Here is an 18,024-nt window from a genome sequence, read left to right as displayed (position 1 = left end):
GATCTGTTGTTACCTGCGCTTGCACACCTGTAGTATTGATCTGCAGTGCGTTGTACAGTAGCTGCATCACCAGCAAATACAGACTGTGGAGTCACGCAGACAGACGCACGCAGTACAAGGGGGAGCAGTTTATTATAGGTATGTTTGTATGACATGTTTAATACAATATTTTTCAAAGGGCACGTGGGCATTCACAAATAAGAGGTTAACAGATATTATAAAACAGATGAATAGCTTGGATCGTTTTTTTAAAAAAAAAAAAATAGAAAAAAATGCATGGTGTGTAATACAGAACAAACACAAATAAGAAAGGCGACATTATCGCTAACGTGAACTCGATATTGCGATCAAGCAAGCACTGCATTATCCAACCCGAGGAATGAGGGCAAAACATACACAATGTGAAACAGTACAGCAAAGTCCCATCCAGCTTCTTGTCCATTATAAAGAACCGTTCCACGCTATTCGACCCTGGGACTTTAGTGCTTTAAACACATAAATAAACACGTGTTATATAACAAGTAAACGGTGCCCCAGAATTATACTACCAGCTTTGATTTATTAGGTGAAAGGTTTTGCATTAGAGTCAACAGAGGTCGCTAACCGTTATATTGCAAAACTGGAAAACAATCTTCATACAAGTGCACGCAGTATTGTCCCATTTTACTACAAACAAAGCCGCTTATTATTTGTTTAATATTACATAGACTGTTTTTATACTTTCACTCCCCAAAATGTAAAGCTACGCCTCAGAGCTACAGTTTACACCGCAGGCAAACATCCCAGTACGGCCGCGAGATTGTCACTCGTCTAGATGAAGTCTGTAGCCTTTCTATGTGACTCTCCTTCTAAATGACACCCCCCACCTCACCTCAGGACTACAACCCAGGATGCCACTAAACGCACTCCTACGTGTCGTTCTCCCACCTTTTACTTCCTTCGTTAACTTCTTCAGCGCTGCAGAAAGAACGACCGCGCTCAACAGAGTCTTCTGTCTGCCCCTGAATCATGTTTGCATCACTTCTCTCCATTGGAGACACTGAAACTATTTCAATTAGTCAAGGACTTAAACAAAGGTAATGTAGTACTTCTACCTGCACTTAACTTAACATTCCCAACTCTTAACGCTTCTCTCGAACAGATTCGACAGCCCGTCCGAATCTTCCGGTGTCCACTTTCTCTTTGCGGAACAGGAATGTGTGTGTTACATTTTAAGTGGTCCCTCTTGCCTCAGCTGTTTTTCATGTGTTTCTACTGGGTGATCAAGTCCTTCGTTTTTTTTTTTTTGTGGAGTGCTCCGTGACAAACTGCAGTCAGACCAAGACAGCTGCAGCGGTCTGAGCTGTACAGGACACTCGCACAAATCTGACGCACACCGCAAGCAGAGGATTACATCCGGACCCGTGGTCAAATTCAGTGGAACGATTCTGAAACAACTGGTCCAACGTTAAAACACTTTCAAATAAAAAAAAAAGAGAATTAAATAATATACTTAAATATATATATAAACAAAACCAAAAAACAAACTATAAAAGACTTACTATTTTTACTTCAAGCATGTAAAAGAATGTGATTGTTGTTATTTGAATGTTTTGGCGATCGTTCGACTTTCTTCAAGCAGGGCTGATCAGCAAATCCAAATGATTCACGCGCAGCTGGCCTGATTCAGCAGGACCTCACCTGTCAAAGGTGCTCTTCAAACCAGGCATCTCTCAAGGTAAAACAGCAAAACTGCCCTGATCAGCAAAGAGAATCAATCTAGCAAGCCTGTTTCTAGCGGATCAAGCGGTGGTGAGCCACGTTAGTACGGCGAGACGATGCCACGGTAAATCTACCACTCGCTGTGGACGCATTCCACATCCACAGGGTTTGCAATTTAGTTTCCTATGTGCTGCACTGTCTCTGCAAACCAGGACTCTCGTGACACGTTTCAACACTGAGCTGCTACGTCATGTAGCAGAATATGCAACCAGCTGGTCAGATCTCCTTTCAAATCACTGAGGAGGTCTTTACCCTCATCAGGTGAACTCAACCTGCACATTAACCCTTAATATCTCCGTGCCCCTCTGCACTCCTTGCAGCAGCTTGAGTGCAGTCAATAATAATAATAATAATAATAATAATAATAATAATAATAATAATAATAATAATAGTAATTACAAAAAAAAAAAAGGAATCCTGTTTCTTACCAAACCACTGAATAATCTCCTTATTGGCGTTATTTAGATTTATTATAGAATTACTGCAAGCAACTAACCTAGCAGGCTTAGTGTGCATGTGGGGGTTCTCTATGTATTAAAGGCAACTAACCTAGCAGGCTTAGTGTGCATGTGGGGGTTCTCTATGTATTAAAGGCAACTAACCTAGCAGGCTTAGTGTGCATGTGGGGGTTCTCTATGTATTAAAGGCAACTAACCGAGCAGGCTTAGTGTGCATGTGGGGGTTCTCTATGTATTAAAGGCAACTAACCGAGCAGGCTTAGTGTGCATGTGGGGTTCTCTATGTATTAAAGGCGGTGGCAAAACTCCAACAGGTACTAACACACATGTATGAATGAGAAAATCAGAACAGCAAACCTGATCTCCAGCTCCCCAGCAGATCACCAGAGCAGCCCTGTTCACAGCGAATCAGCCCTAACACTCAGCTTCGTGCTGAGCATAGCTAATCTTCACTAAAGCACTGATTTATCAAATAATGAAAAAAAAAAATCACACCATTTAAAATCCCTCTAATTCACCCTCCTAAATGCTGCGCCATTCTTGAAAAAATCAAAACAAAAACACAACAATAAAATAAAGCCTGTCTACCTCTCTCCCTTTTTTTTTTAAAGAATGCATTTCCTCCCATTTCTTTTTTATTTCCATGTATTTTTTTTTATATTAAATGTGCTTAACAGACAGAATCTTCCGGACTCGTTTTCCCAGACACCTCCTCTCTAGTCTCCCTGTCACTCGAGGGATCCACCTTGGCATCCAAAGTCACTTCCCCCTCGGCCAGCACGGCAGTGGTTTCTCCCACTGGGGCTGGGTCTTTTGTGATTGGCTGAGCTTGCTCATCCTCCGCCTCCTCCCTGGCTGGGGACTGGAAGCCGCTGTCGTCGTGGGAGGTGACTGAAGAGGGCTGTTCCAAACAGGCAGGGGAAGGGTCCGCTTTCTGCTCCTCTTTACTTTCGGCTTTTTGCCCAGGCTGGGGCACAGTTCCGTTAGTGAGCGGGGGGCTGTCCGCTGCAGGGACGCTGGTTTCCAGCGTGACCACAGGGTTTATCAAGTCTCTGATCTGGTGGATGCTATCCGGAGAGGTGGGCACCTCCGGCTCGCTCCCCACCTCTGGCTCCTGTTCCTCGGGGATACCCTTCTCCGTCGGCACCTCCAGGCAGGACTCGTGGGGCAGCGGCGGCATCCCCTCCAGTTGGATCATGGACACCACCTGCTTCATGCGCCGCCTCTTCTCAGTGATCGGCAGGTCTGCGGAGTCAGGCTCCTCCAGACCCCCGCCGTACTGGCTTTCCCAGTCGATGGAGGGCCCATCTCCAAGCAGGTGCAGGTTGGGGTCGCTGTTGGTCAGGACCATGCTGTCCCGGAACAGGTTGTGCCTCCTCTGGACCGCCGCCTCCTTCACCGCTGCAGAAGAGAGAGAGACACGAAAGAATGATCAGATACCAGCTGGGCATTTTATAGGTGTTTCCTATTCATTTCAGGGTGCTGTGTTAACTGTCCAACAGGTGGTGTTGGTGTACAGTAAACCTCTCTGAGACCAGCAAGCACGGACCTTTTAACAGAACATGTCCGTGTCCTGAACCCTCCTTATGTGCCTAGATATGATGAGATGGAAGGGTGGAGAGCGGTGGTTTGGATTGAAGGAATGCACTCACCCAGCATGATGTCCTTCATGACGGACTGGAGGACCACCTCCTCGTAGATGTTCTCCACCAGAATGAACTTGGAGAAATCCTCGAAAATTAACTCCTGGAACTTGGGCAGCTCCTGACAAGAAAGGATCGTTAGATCAATACTGTGTCAACACTGTAAAGCAAAACGGGCCGTCATAGCCTTGCACAACACACACACGCGTGTACGATCGTGCACTGTGGTGTAGTCGGCACATGGCACACACAACGCCCTCGTGAAAGGCACGTCTGTTGGAGTCAGAAGAAGAGTTCTTACGGCTTTGCAGGACGGCTCCAGCTTCTTGAGCATGTAGGGGATAATGATCTGCAGGAGAGCCTCTCTGAAGAACTTCTTCCTCACCGTGCTGCTGTCGTAGTCATATTTCTGCAGGGAGAGCGAATAAGAGTGTCCACAAGCTGAACAAACACCACAGTGTGCACAGACTCAAGTGCCTGGAATGTAGATCCCACCAGACTCCGAGAGGGGATTCCCTAGAAGGGTGAGGGCTCGGTGCGTCGAGAACATTTCTGCAGCTGCTCTACCCCTGGTGGCACACTGTTAATCATTTAAAACACACTTCATTTCAATGCATCTTTCCCAGTGGTGAGAGAAGACATGTGCTGGGTGGCATTGATCTCTACCCCCCATCCCCCTGTACCCCCTCTCCCCCTCACCTCGGCTGCCCTGTTCTGAGTGCATTGGATGGTCTTGCCCCCTCTGTACCTCTTTGTACCCCCTGCTCCCCCTCACCTTGATCACTCTGTCCTGGATGCGCTGGCTGGCCTTGCACAGATCCTCCTTGTCCGCCGAATTCTCCAGACTCTGGTGCAGCAGCTGCTCGAACGTGTAAACCGCATTGTCCATTTGCTGGAAAATCAAACAACTCTGTGTGAGGATACAGAACATTTTACTGCTACTTCCAGTGCCGACCACTAGAGTGCGCTGGTGCCTCTTCCGGAATCCGAGCAGAGAGAAAAAGGTTCTAAATTCAACAGCACTGGAAGAAACTGTCACTTTGCAGCGTTCCCAGCAGAGGTTACAGATGTTTACGAAAACAAGACTGCTTTAAGCTACACGTCCAACCTGGGGGCAAGTTAGCTCGTTTATTATACACACTTGACAGAACTTCAAGAAACTACGTTTCAAACCTCAAACAGATCCTTGAGACAGTAAAAGGAACTTCTGATTCTGCAAATCTACTTCTACTGTTAAACATTTAAGGACAGACTCTGATCAGCCTCAGTAAACGGCAGGGGACCCCACTTCCAGAAGCCAGGGCCAGTTTGCCTACAGAAGCAGCCCTCTCTAACGGAGCATGCAGTCCCCTGCCCCCCGAGTGGTATAAAGGGGTTGGTTTGAATGGCAGTGTTCCCACCTCTCTCATGAGGATCTGTGCGCGCTGCACGAACACAGCAGGGCTGGACACGTCGAACCTCTGCTGCAGACCCTCCAGCTGCAGCTCCTCCATCTTCTCATAGCAGCTCTGCATCTTCACAGGGTGGAAGGCCAGCATCGAGATCTTCTCCATGTGCTGAGAGAGAGAGAGAGAGAGAGGCGTCAGACACACAAGCACGCTCCTCGTCGCATATCTGCACGTCACCCGCACCATCACCGTGTGGTTCATTGTGTCAAACCCGAAAATGTGAGTCAGAACTCAGCTGGGTTCGGAGGAATCAGTGTTTCAGAACCTATGCACTTGAAACCAATAGCAACCCATCCCAGTGCGGTTGCATCCAGCATATCTGGAATCGATCCCGACAGGCAGCTTCAATCCGATTAGAATGCGTATAAAGTGGGGCAGACGCGCAAGAGAAGGGTGGAAGGGAGCTGGAATGGGACTGGGGTGCGAGTCTCTCACCTCGCCCAGCTTCTCCTGGCCCCCCTCGTTGATGGCGTTCTTGTTCATCTCCACGATCTCGCGGAAGAAGACCTCGCGCACCTCGGAGAAGCCCCTGCTGGTGGGGCTCATCAGAGCGTCCAGGATGGAGGAGATGTAGGGCTGGACGTGGCTCTTCACACACTTCTCTGCCTTGGGCATCACGAAGGCTGCAGGGGAACAAGAGAGCGAGGCAGGGCGTTCAGAGGAATCAAGACTCCAATACAATATACCTGGAGGCTTTCACTCCCTCAAAAAGGTGGAAAATACCTGTTCACTCACAAAACTAGAACTAAACACAGCAGGTATTTAATTTAAGGCAGCTTAGTTTTTTTTTTTCATTTTGTAACTTTGAAAAGTTGCGTTTTTCTTTAATTACCTTGACACTTTGGGAGTAAAAAAGCCGTGAAAAACGAGTCCCTTATGTGTGTTTTTTTTTCTAAAAGGTATTTTTCTAAAGAATTCACTCGAACTGGGGTCATTCTTTCAAAGGAATCGGGAGGTATGTTACTGCAGATTGCTTTGGAATGGTTTCTAGTGTTCCTTCCTCATTCTCTCAACCACCTATATCGACTCATGTTATTTCACAAACAGAGTAGATCAGGAATGTTGACTAGAGTAGATCAGGAATGTCTTCAGAAACAGGAAAAAAAAATCATGCTTTTAGGTTCTGTCTCTGGAAACACAACCCTTGACCTGACCAGGGAGTGTGAGCTCTGACCTTGGGGAGCGGGGACATCGCATTCCAGAAGCACTATTACCAGAATGTCTGGAATGCAGTTCTCCTGCATTTGTCCCAGGTCGTGAAAATATTGTATTGTTCCAGAGTAAGCACATGAAGGGTTTTGTAACAGGCAGCTCAGTGCGCCATTCCAGTTCTGCTGGGGTTCACCGACAGGTGCGCGGGTCAGTTGACCACATTCTTCATGTTCATTGGAACTCATTGCCGACAAGAAATTAAAGCAGTCTCTTCACAATACCTTTTAAAAAAAAAAAACGCTCGCAAATGTTTATTTGAAATCCGACCAGGATCCTGTAAATAAAGACTATTGTTAGCTTTTCCAGGTTTACTTTATTTTTCTGTTTTTATGATCGTTTGTTTGGTTTCGAATGCTTTTTTTGGCTATTTACTTTAATAATGTTATTTCTATCCTGGTTAAATAAATCAATGTGACGTTTTTAAGGATACCCTATGAAGGAACAGCTTTAACAAACAGACAATTCAAACGGACAAACTCTCTGGCTCATGGCTGGTCCAGTCCCCACCTCTGATCTTGTTTGCGATGTGCTCCTTGGAGGTGATGATCTGGTCCATGTCTGTGCGTATTGAACTCTCCAGCGGGGGGCGCCCTGCTTCACAGCGCTGCACTACGGCCTCATACTGAGCCTGGCACTGCGTCTGCACTATCCGGTACACGGCATCTGAGATCTGAAACAACAGGGGGCGCTGTTACTGCACAGCACAGGGACCAAGCAGCACTCCTATCCCAGGGGCGGACAGACAGACAGACAGACAGACAGACAGGCACAGTACCCATCGTGCAGCAGAAGGATGGCAGAATGGAGAGAGAGAGAGAGAATGGAAAATTGAGGAGGTAGGGAAGAGGTTTTGGTTTCGACTCACCAGTATCCAGTGCCTCTGTCTCTCCTGAACTTTGCCCTTCAGTCTGGGGCTGATCATATTCCTCAGCTCAGGGTGCAGCTCCTCCATCACCAGGTTCGACAGAATCTGCAGCCACAGAGAAACAGATACAATGGGTCAGCGCTGCTGTATAACACACACGCACGCACGCACGCACACACGCACGCACACACACACACATGCTTTCTGATCACAGGTCTAACAGTTGTGGTGTTCTCCAGTGGCTTGAGATTTTGACCTCAGATACAAATCTACGCGATGACGAGTGACTCATATAAAAATCATGCAATTAGGAGCTTGGTGGTTCGAAGCCCGGTTGCACAGAGTTGCTGATCTCTGCATTACACTGGACTTGGCTCCAGTGGAACATGGAGGAAAGTGGGCTGGAGTTAATTCACCACGCCGTGCTGCTCTAGGCAGAGGCTTCACTGGCAGGGCCCTCGTCTTGGTTTTGTGGGTGCAGAGAGGCGGGAGTGTAGATCACACGGCTCTTCTGTCCTCCTAACCGGTAAGTTACTGCGGTGAGGCAACGGGAATCAAATTGGGTAGGAAAACAGGTAAAAAAAAAAAAACAATAAAATACATTTTAAAAAATATCAAAATATATGTAATTGACTGAATGTACCGTGGGGTTTAACATTTTACTGTGGGATAACTTTGAACACTACAAATCCCTCAATGAAAAAAACACTTTATCACAACCAACTGAGACGCCAACACACCCTTTCTGCACGTGGAGAAGTGGAAAAAACCCAACTACACCAGCAGCAAACAGTCTGTGGTCCACGTATCCTGTTAATTATGTGAAAAAGCAACACTGCCGAGCGCAGACTAGTCGCTGTGAACATGAACACTGCCCTGCGCTCAGCTCCAACAGGGCTTTGATTGTTCCAGTTCAGAGGGGAGGCCGCTGCACTGGGAGCAGCCTGTGTCCCCCTGTAAAAGGCTCTTTCTTCTCTCCTGGCTTGTTGGATTTTGGGAACACCACCCTGGGCACAAACAGCACTTCACATGACACATCCAAGGACAGCTGATGAACCACAGCCTCCAAACTGCTCCAGACTGGGAGGCAGCTGTCTTAAAAGGGCAGCTCCACACTTCCACTTCAAGCTTGATACTGTAGCATCTCCCTACCTTTCAGCTTATATAGCGGCTGGAGGGGTTAAGCAAAGAGAGTACTGTCCCTTTAAGAGTGATCAGCCGGCACTAAACTAGTCCAGCCTCTGACCTCAGAGACCCAGTCACTGCTCTGGCTGCTCAGATCCGGTCCTGCCAGCTCACTCTCTCCAGATTAGCTCATCAGTGGCTGACCTGACCCATGACTGCACAGCTTTCAAAAGCCACAACACCCCCCTCCCCATGCCCCTCTCAAAAATAGAAGAGATGACTAATGTTGAAAAAATGAATAGCACGAGTTATCTGTTCAGTTTGCCTTGAGTGAATTAGTCACTTAGTGCCCGTCTCCTGATATTACGTTCCAGGATCACACAAACGCGAAGCTCGTCAGCGACAATGACTTTGTTGAAGGCTTGCAAGGACTCCTGAATAAAGTGCCATTTTCCTGTGGACTCTGAGTAATGTTACTTTGTGTGAATTAACTGCATAGAAAAAAACACACACACACCACACCTTTTTAAAGTTTTCATTTAAGCTCATAATTGTTGCTCACGCTTCGAAACGAAGCTGTTGTGTTTGCTGTATGGAATGTATTTTTATAATACCTGCAGCTCAGTTAATGTCACTTACAATGATACAATAAAACCACACAGGCTCTGGTGCAACACCCCCTCTCCCTGCTCCACATAGCGCTGTGCTGTTGGCATCACACTGGCATCCACGCAAACTGGCAGGTGGGTGCAGTATCTTGCCTTGCCTTGCCTTGCCCTGATCGTCAGTCCATAGTCTGAGAGGGTTTTCTTTTCTTAGGATGGCAGAAGCTTTAAATCACACTGCTGATAACGTCACCTAGCACCAGCCGCTGCAAAGCACAGTCAGGCCCTTATGTGAGCGTGTTATGAATAGACGTATGGTAAAGCATTGTGAAAACCATTGTACTTTAACCTTCTCAACACTAAGTAACTATACAGAAAGATAATAAGACCATGCTGAGCGGCGTCCAACGCTGAGCCTTGTGCTGCAGAGACCTCATAGGAGAGCCGCACTGGGGGTCAATTATGAGCTGGCTTGCCTGGTTCCTTACACTTATTATCATGGGATTAATCCTGCGCTCGAAGGTCCCTGCATGCGGTCTCCCTACCCGGACAGCAGCTTGCAAGAGCAAACACCATTTCTCCTTGCGTCCCTTTTTCACCTGGAATAACCTGCCGGCACCTCATGCAAACAGCCCGGCCACACCCAACGCCCTGCCCTGGAACACACTGTCCACAACAGCCCTTCTATTACATTTCATGGCTCGGATTCCTACTGAATTTGGTTCTCTCACCATGTGGCATCCCAGGGGGCAATCTACATTCAGACCGGATAGCTTTACAACCTTCTGTAAGTGGCCCCCGTCCGCTTTTAAACATATATAAAAGAACGCAAATGAGGGCACTGTTATTTATTTATTTGCTTTGCTGGTTTTCCTTAGCTGGACCACAGCTTGCATACGTCACTTTATAACCTCCTACAGCTGCATGTAGCAGCAGCAGCATTCGCCAGCCTACAGAGTGACGAGGAGGCAAGCAGTCTGCAGGGAACTGCCGCTGGAGAATATAAACAAACTAGCCTGCGAGGCTGGCCATGCATGTACAGCGTCTCACCTGCACGGGGCTGCCACACATCATGTCCCAGGTGCCATACTGCTCCTTGGCTTGCCGGTACATCCGGATGGCATCGGTGAAGGCCGGTGTCTCCACTCTGGAGTCCTCCGGTAACCCTGCGAGAGACAGAGAACTCGAACAGCTCAAGCAGCCTGGAGGAGGCCTGCGTACAGACAAGTACCTACCCTCTCTCCCTGAGTCAGGAGTGTGTAAGAGCACGCTTACCCAATGTATACAAGAAAACACTTATCAAATTCATTTGAAACTCTTCTAAAAAATCAACCGGATTATTTTGTCACAAACTTCCTTTTGTTTTTTTACAGCATGACCAAGCCATAACATTTGTTCAAAGGGGTAATTTGCATAAGTCCCGAGGTGCTGTGCAGTATGTAAACATCTCTTCATTGTTTTGCAACAGCAGCCAATTCACTGTCAGGGTACTCTGCTGTCTATCTCTCTGTTTGTTGGCATGATTTCACATGGCAGCAATTATTTGCTTATGACGATCATCACCACCCATTGTGAACAAAGACTGGCTATGGAGCCATGCAAGAAAAAGACACCACAGGGTTTCAAAGCCCACTGTTCAGCCACGGTGGGCTAGAGAGGACTCAGGACAGATATGAAGTGCTTGCTAGTTTCACAAATACCAAATCGTCAAACAGGAAGTGTTTGGTCGGAACACCCTGGTTGGCATGGTAATCACACTGCTCAAAAACAAAGCAGACCTAAAATTAGGAAGTGTTTTCGGGAAACTGAAGTGAGTGACTGACTGCCTACATACATACATACAGTACAGATTACCAAAATCAGAATTTACGTACGGGCATGTGTGCAGTTTTGGTGTGTAAGGATTCCTCTATTTATTTTTTTATAAAACATAATCCCTCCCAGTCCCTCAGCACAAACAGCTAGGCCACTCTACCTCCCTCCCGGTCCCTCAGCACAAACAGCTAGGCCACTCTGCCTCCCTCCCAGTCCCTCAGCTCAAACAGCTAGGCCACTCTGCCTCCCTCTCAGCCCCTGCACTGTACTGGGCTACACTGAAATATTGAAACACTGTATCACACACACACACACTCACATCACACTGCTGCTAATTACTGAACGAATGACCAATACAAAGAAAACGCCAGCTTGTGTGATGACTAGTAAAGCCCCAGCAATTCCAGAGAAGCAGCTGGGAATGTCTGGCCCCTGGCTAAAGCAGAGACTAGAGTAACGACAGGAAGCACAAGAATTGTGAGCTCCGAGCCACTGTGCTGCAGGACACACACACACAGAGACACAGAGACAGGAGACAGAGACTCACAAAGAGACACACACACACACACACAGACACAGAGACACAGAGACAGGAGACAGAGGCACACACACACACCCACACACACAGACTCTGACAGACAGGTAGGAACACAAAGCGACATAAACACACAGATACAGACAGGGACACAGGAACACACACACATACAAAGAGACACACTCAGTGACGCATTTAAGCAATCGTTTATCTTGGCCCTCTTTAATGAGAAAATATTTGCAACTTGTGTCAGCTGGAAAAAAAAAAAGTAGGTGGAGAACGACCCCCTGTGTAAAAGAAAAACAGTCGGAGAATGACCTTTGTGTAAAAGAAAAACACATCTTGCTTTTCTTCCTCTGCGAGCAGGATTTTTTTTTTTTTTTTTTTTTACATTTTTTCTTTTTCTGGCGGGGTATTGTTCTAACCTCCAGGGTCCTCCCGGGGGAAGGGGGGGCTGTGGATTCAGAGTCGGGGGCTCAAACACAGCAGTGAAGAGAGGAGAGCGCTGTCACACTGCCTGCACGCACACAGCTCTCACATACTCTGCGTCTTTGTAATCTCAGAGATTAGAATATTTACAGCAGTCTGATACAATGCTCTACTAGCCTTTGAGTTATTTGCTCTGGGTCGGAATAAAATAACAGATACCAGGCATTGACTATCTTGGTCCTGCTCCGGTACAGATAGAGAAATAGAAATACTATTAAACTGCAGTACAATTACTGTGCAGAATCCCTTTGAAAATAAACCAGACCTACTCTCAGAGCCTATTTTGAGCACCTTCATACTGTCCAACCAACAGCGGAGGTGCACAGAGTGCTTGTTATCCAGGGAAACATGTTCCCTGATTATTTACCCTTCACGTTCTCCGTCACGCGCTAACGACATGAGCCGATCCAAGGAAATGAATTACAGCCACATTCCTGACTTGATTGAAATGCACACTCCTGCACGACCCTCTAAAAGCAAGGAGCTTGTGATAACAGCTACGCAGCTGCCCAAGAAAGACACGATACCCGATACAGTGGCAAAGATCCAGATCCCGAATATACTACAGAGAGTTCCAGTAAACTCATCTGCACTGTGAAGTCGAGGGTCATGTGCTGTATGAGATTGATCGTTTAGTAGAGCTATTGGCTCTATTACATCTCGCTTCATTAGCAGCCATCAGCCGCCTTTTCATTATGATATAGAACAGTTCAGATTAGGGAGAGTGCTGTGATGTAATCTTCTAGTTGCATGACTTTGCTTGAGGGTGAATATAACAATATAGGGGTTCCATGTTATTCAACTGTACAGGGCAGGACTGGTCTGTGCTCCGAGTGGGTGCTATAAATAGTGCTATTGGGGGGGCGTCCTACACCTTGACACATCCATCCTAAAACCAGTAAGTTAAGAGCACAGCACTGAAACATTGCCCTGACTCTGAGAGAACGAGGGGAGGGAGTTGAAAAAGTGATCCGGTGAGCACTGCAAGGGCATCAACATCCCCAGGCGGTTTGATCTCACTGTCTCCATGGAAACAGCTGGCCCTCCCGCTGAAAGAATCTCACCCTCAACACAAGTTACTTAGAATGAACCTGCAGTGCATTCTTTGAAAGCGTAAAACAGGATTACGATGGGGCTGGATGAAGAGGAAGTGTGAGTGGTGTGTGACTGTGTGCAATAGCAGGCCGATTGCAAACCATGCTATCCATCTTTGACTTCAGGATCTCAGTAATGCGGGACAGTTATTTAGCTTCTTTATTCAAGCGATTAGCTAGACAGACAGACACACAGGGTTGTTCCTCACCGTTGTTGGCGTGCCGCACGCAGTCCTGGAACACGGCGTGCCATTTCTGCTGCTCCTTCTCTGTCAGGACGCAGAAGTACAAGTGCCGGCCGTACGGGTGCCACAGGATGATGGGGTACTGAGTGGCACACCTCAGGTACTGGGAGCCAGGCTTCACCTTGAGGTCTGGAAAACACACGAGGACATCAGACACCCAGGCAATGAGAACAGCCTGCTCCACCCTTATCCTAGCAAGCTATTCCCCTCTTGGCACAATCCACTGGAATCTTCAGCCCCCGGTCGGAATCTAATCGATTCTAATGGAATGTGATACACAAGGGCACATTGCAGCTGCAGCTGAACTGCAGGATTAGAAGTAGTCTTGTCACTGCAACACACTCGTAGATGAACTGCACTGGAGCAAATACCAGCGAGTGTGTGAACTGAACAACTGTATCACTACAGTGCTTTAATAGCAGCTGGAATCTTTAGTATAAACATCTTTGCTTCAGCCGGGGAGCAGGACAGTCTGTAATTGTAACTGATGTTTTCCCCGTTTCGTTCGCTCTCTTTTTCACTCACTGGGCAGGCTGCTGTTGATCAGTTCTTGGTACTGCTCCAGTGATGTCAGCACTTTGTACCCAGCGCAGTTAATAGCTCCCTTGGGGTGCAGCCCTCTGTCGTAGGCCTGGAACAAGCAGAGAGGAGGGTGAGGAGCATCAAAATCAGAACAGCCGGAGCACCCCAAACAAACAAACAAACAAACACACACACAAAGAAACCTAGCTGTCATCTCAGTGCACCCAATTAAACAAAGAGGGCTGCATGAGCACATTGAACATCAGCAAGCTCTTTGGATAAACACACAAACACCAAAGTGCCCACGTTCCCTGCGATGCGTTATTGAGGGCACTGTCTTGACTCCCGTTACATTAGAACTTACACTTCTTAACTCCAACCCAAAGAAACTCCAGATAGACATAGTGACAGTTTTTCCTTTACCAAAACAGATTTTTAGGAAAGAGCAAAAAATCAGTCTTTATGAGGGCTACCATTTCTGTGCCTGCAATTTGTCTCTCAAATCAAGTGGGTGTACACTATATATATAAAGAATGTCCTGACTCCAATAGCAGGCTGAGGAACACACCCACATCCCCAGCACACACACACACACACACACACACACACACACACACAATTTGGTGGTTGTTTTGCGGCTGAAAATAACTCTGGGAAAAGGAAAACATTCTGTACTCTCCAGCACAGCAAGTTCAGACAAGACTATCTTGCTGTATCGCAAACACTACAGTACCTCCAAAACCTCTGTGCTTTACCAGTGTTGATGCATGATCTTGCTGGGGGCACAGAGGTTCAAGAGGGGTGGGGGGGATCTCCTCATGCACTGCATTTTTAAATCACTGCAGTTTCCTTTTAAAATAAAAAAAGGTCTGCAGGCGTCTATAACATGAGCTCTACCAAGCACAGACACTTGTAAACAGTACTGTTAATGCTGTTATTAGTTTTGGAACAGTACTGTTTGTGCACATCGGAGCCCTTGAGTTGACAGTTTTAAAGCAGAACCAGATGCACATTCCTTCAGCCTTTGCTCCACATGTAGCTCGATGTTCTCCAGCACTTCAGAAGCAGATTTCCAGGTCTCCATGCAGCAGCTGTGTGAGTGTGTGAGTACGAGTCTGTGCAGGAATGGGAGATTCTGTCCACAGCTGCTATGGCAGGCGGCTCTGCTGTTGAGCAGGAGCTGGACTGAGCTCTTTGTCATGCCAGTATATACACCCCCCGCTGCTCGCTCCCTCGCTCGCTCTCTCACTCGTGTGGTCAGACAGGAAGTCAGGTTAACAGCATTTTCCAACACCATTTTTGGGTGAAATCTAAAACAGGCAAAAGGTTTGGCCAGCTATGGCACTTCACTCCTCCCTGGACTCACCAGCCGGGTCTCGTAGAACAGCACCTCGTAGCAATCCGGGATGAAGAAGAACCGGTTCCTCCATTTCTTGTTTTCCTCCAGGTACTGGAACAGGTTCCCGGAGAATATCGACTTGTCCTCCAGGGGCGCCTGTGAGCAGGAAACAGACAGCGTGAGATCACCCTGCCCCAGCTAAACAAACCAGGGCCAGTCTTACTGAAACACTGATCGGATTCACACAGCAACTTCAAGCACTGAATCATGAGGTTAAACTAGAAGAAACTGCCCTACTCAAATAAAGCCTGCGGGTTATTTATAGAATTTTTTTTTTCTGGTTTGGAGAAAACGTATTGCTTTAATTGTTCGTACAAGTCACACGGGGAATAAATTTTCTTGAGAACACTGCAGGGTGTTCCTCAATTCTCCAAGCATGGCAAGTTAATGATTGTTCATCTTGAGACAGCTCACTGGAGTGAGCACTAACAGTTAAGTGTGCTTCCTGAATATGGCCACGAGGCTCTCAGAAGCTGATGTTACTCGCTTTGTCCAGTTTCTAAGTTTATTGCACTGCCAATATCTACTGCAAAGCGTTTAACAGGAAGAATAAAAGACAGCTGGGAGTTTGCTCCCAGGGAATCTGAGCTGAGCTTGTGGTTTATTTGATCAGTTTGTTTTTTCAGTTTTACAGTTCAGTGACTGGAATTTTGTGCTGACTCTTAGTCACAGCGCAGCAGATCTGAGCGAACACAAACAAAAAACAGAGAGAGAGAGAGAGGAGAGAGGGGGGGGGGGGGGGGGGCACAAAAACATCTTGAATTAAAACCAGACCAAATCTGCCATCTTCAACCTGAACAAAAACAAACAGCTTGAAGACTGGGAGACAGGCGATCCTGGTTTAAAAAAAACAGCCCTGCCACTGTCTCACCAGGAGGTCACGTGGCGTGAGCAGTGGGGTTCTGCACACACCAGCTATTTCAGCTCTCGACTGCATCCGCCTCTATCCATGTGCACATCTCTGCCATGCGACAACAGTGAATAAATCAGCAAGCATTCTCCAATTCCCCCGCCATTCTCCTGCCTTTACTGTCCTGTGCAATAGATTAGTGACCTTGTTCAATGCATTAATATCTCAGGACATTTGCCAGCAGTGTCGATCACAGAGACACAGGCCCACCCCAGACAAGTGGGTCGCTGCCTGCAAGACATTACTGCATGTTGTCTGTCACTGCATTGCAAAGGAAAATCCTTCTGAATAAAAAAACACAAAGGGCCTAACCTTTACTCATATTGAACAAACAAACACCCCCACACCCCAGTCCTAGTGCCAGAGTGAAAGGAGACCGGCACTTCAACAATAGACCCTCGCTATCTCTGCTGGAAAGCACTTCCACTCATTGTGAAGAGCGGAGAGCCACTGCAGCGTGAAACAGTAACACACAACCAAACCCGGCATGCGTGTGTGTGATCCAGAGACATGCATAATACTGAGCAGCAGACCCAAAGCCCTGAATGTGAAACTCTAGTAGCAGGATGTACTGGCAAGCTGGCACGACAGTATTGCTCAATAGAGCTCAGGATGTGAGTGAATCATCAGAGAGTTATAAAATGGAATGTCTGATAACCAAGTGCAATATATTCATTATTTCTCAAAATGTTTTTTTTTTATTTTATTTTTGTATTTATTTATTTTAAAAGGCAGAGGCAGACTGGTTTACACAAAAAAAATAAAATAAAACGGGATGTATTATTGAAACGAGAAAGTTGAGACTTCTTGATTCTTTGAAATTGTTGCAGGATCACTATGCACAGGAGACACAGCGATTGGAAGGGGAGCATTATACTGTAGTCAGGGGGGGTTGCATAAATAAAAGCCCTTTAGCGGAAAACTAAAGCGCTTGGTTCACTCCGACGGTTCTGTGTTAATGAAACGGCTCCCTAATGTTATTCCAGCTGTTCTGTTGATTTCTTAATCACAGGAGACACGCAAGCGGTAAACAGAAACAACAGGCTCCTGATCTTGCAAAAATAAAAAGGAGTTCATCTACAAGATTACCCTGAGTGTCGCCGATAATAAAGTGCAGATCAGTGGGAGCCATTTCAGGCTGTACTCGCGCTATGCTTAATTAATCTCAGGTGTGATGCTCACAGTAAACCCTGGAAAGACCTGCACGGCTGAGCAGCATCAGTCACACATGTTAGAGTGAGCGCTCCGTGCTGTGGACACAAACACACGCCGATCAAATCCCAACCAGGGTCAGCAGTGTGACAGGTCAGTGCGAGACAAGAAGGTTATTCGTAATATTAAAACACTCAGCCACACATTCTGGGATTAAAACTACAAGGAGCTGGTCCTGCAGTGCTGGAGCGATGCTCTGTTCCTCTGATAGACAAGAGCCAGCATGACTGACTTGCTTTAACAGTAGTCGTGGCTTGCACTGTGCTTTACTGCACGTCAGCAGAGGCCCCTGGGCGGACAAGACTGTGCTCGCTGTGTTACCAGATCCCCTAGCTGCTGTCTGAACAAACAGCAGGGCATGAGCTGCTGCTGGTGACCTCAACAGCACGGTATGATGGGACCTCAACAGCATGGTATGATGGGACCTCAACAGCACGGTATCATGGGACCTCAACAGCACGGTATCATGGGACCTCAACAGCATGGTATGATGGGACCTCAACAGCACGGTATCATGGGACCTCAACAGCACGGTATGATGGGACCTCAACAGCACGGTATCATGGGACCTCAACAGCACGGTATCATGGGACCTCAACAGTACGGTATGATGGGACCTCAACAGCACGGTATCATGGGACCTCAACAGCACGGTATCATGGGACCTCAACAGCACGGTATGATGG

The 18,024-nt window shown here is 47.1% G+C and overlaps 1 protein-coding gene across 1 annotated transcript in view; it reads right to left on the bottom strand.

Moving 5' to 3' along the window:
* Positions 1-113: 113 nt before the first annotated feature.
* Positions 114-18,024, bottom strand: part of LOC117974005 (protein Niban 2-like) — a 33,825-nt gene continuing 15,914 nt past the window's right edge. The window contains exons 3-14 of the mRNA XM_058986703.1: positions 15,184-15,312; positions 13,821-13,926; positions 13,260-13,424; positions 10,168-10,283; positions 7,388-7,492; positions 7,030-7,192; positions 5,746-5,933; positions 5,263-5,418; positions 4,638-4,754; positions 4,164-4,271; positions 3,872-3,983; positions 114-3,620 (exon numbers count right to left, since the gene is read on the bottom strand). Of these exons, the coding sequence (XP_058842686.1) occupies positions 2,890-3,620; positions 3,872-3,983; positions 4,164-4,271; positions 4,638-4,754; positions 5,263-5,418; positions 5,746-5,933; positions 7,030-7,192; positions 7,388-7,492; positions 10,168-10,283; positions 13,260-13,424; positions 13,821-13,926; positions 15,184-15,312 (2,196 nt within the window). The 3' untranslated portion in view covers positions 114-2,889. The remainder of the gene's footprint in view (positions 3,621-3,871; positions 3,984-4,163; positions 4,272-4,637; positions 4,755-5,262; positions 5,419-5,745; positions 5,934-7,029; positions 7,193-7,387; positions 7,493-10,167; positions 10,284-13,259; positions 13,425-13,820; positions 13,927-15,183; positions 15,313-18,024) is intronic.

The sequence above is a fragment of the Acipenser ruthenus genome, chromosome 15 (genome assembly GCF_902713425.1).
Source record: "Acipenser ruthenus chromosome 15, fAciRut3.2 maternal haplotype, whole genome shotgun sequence".
Lineage (NCBI taxonomy): Eukaryota > Metazoa > Chordata > Actinopteri > Acipenseriformes > Acipenseridae > Acipenser > Acipenser ruthenus.
This window is presented reverse-complemented; position numbering and strand designations above follow the sequence as displayed.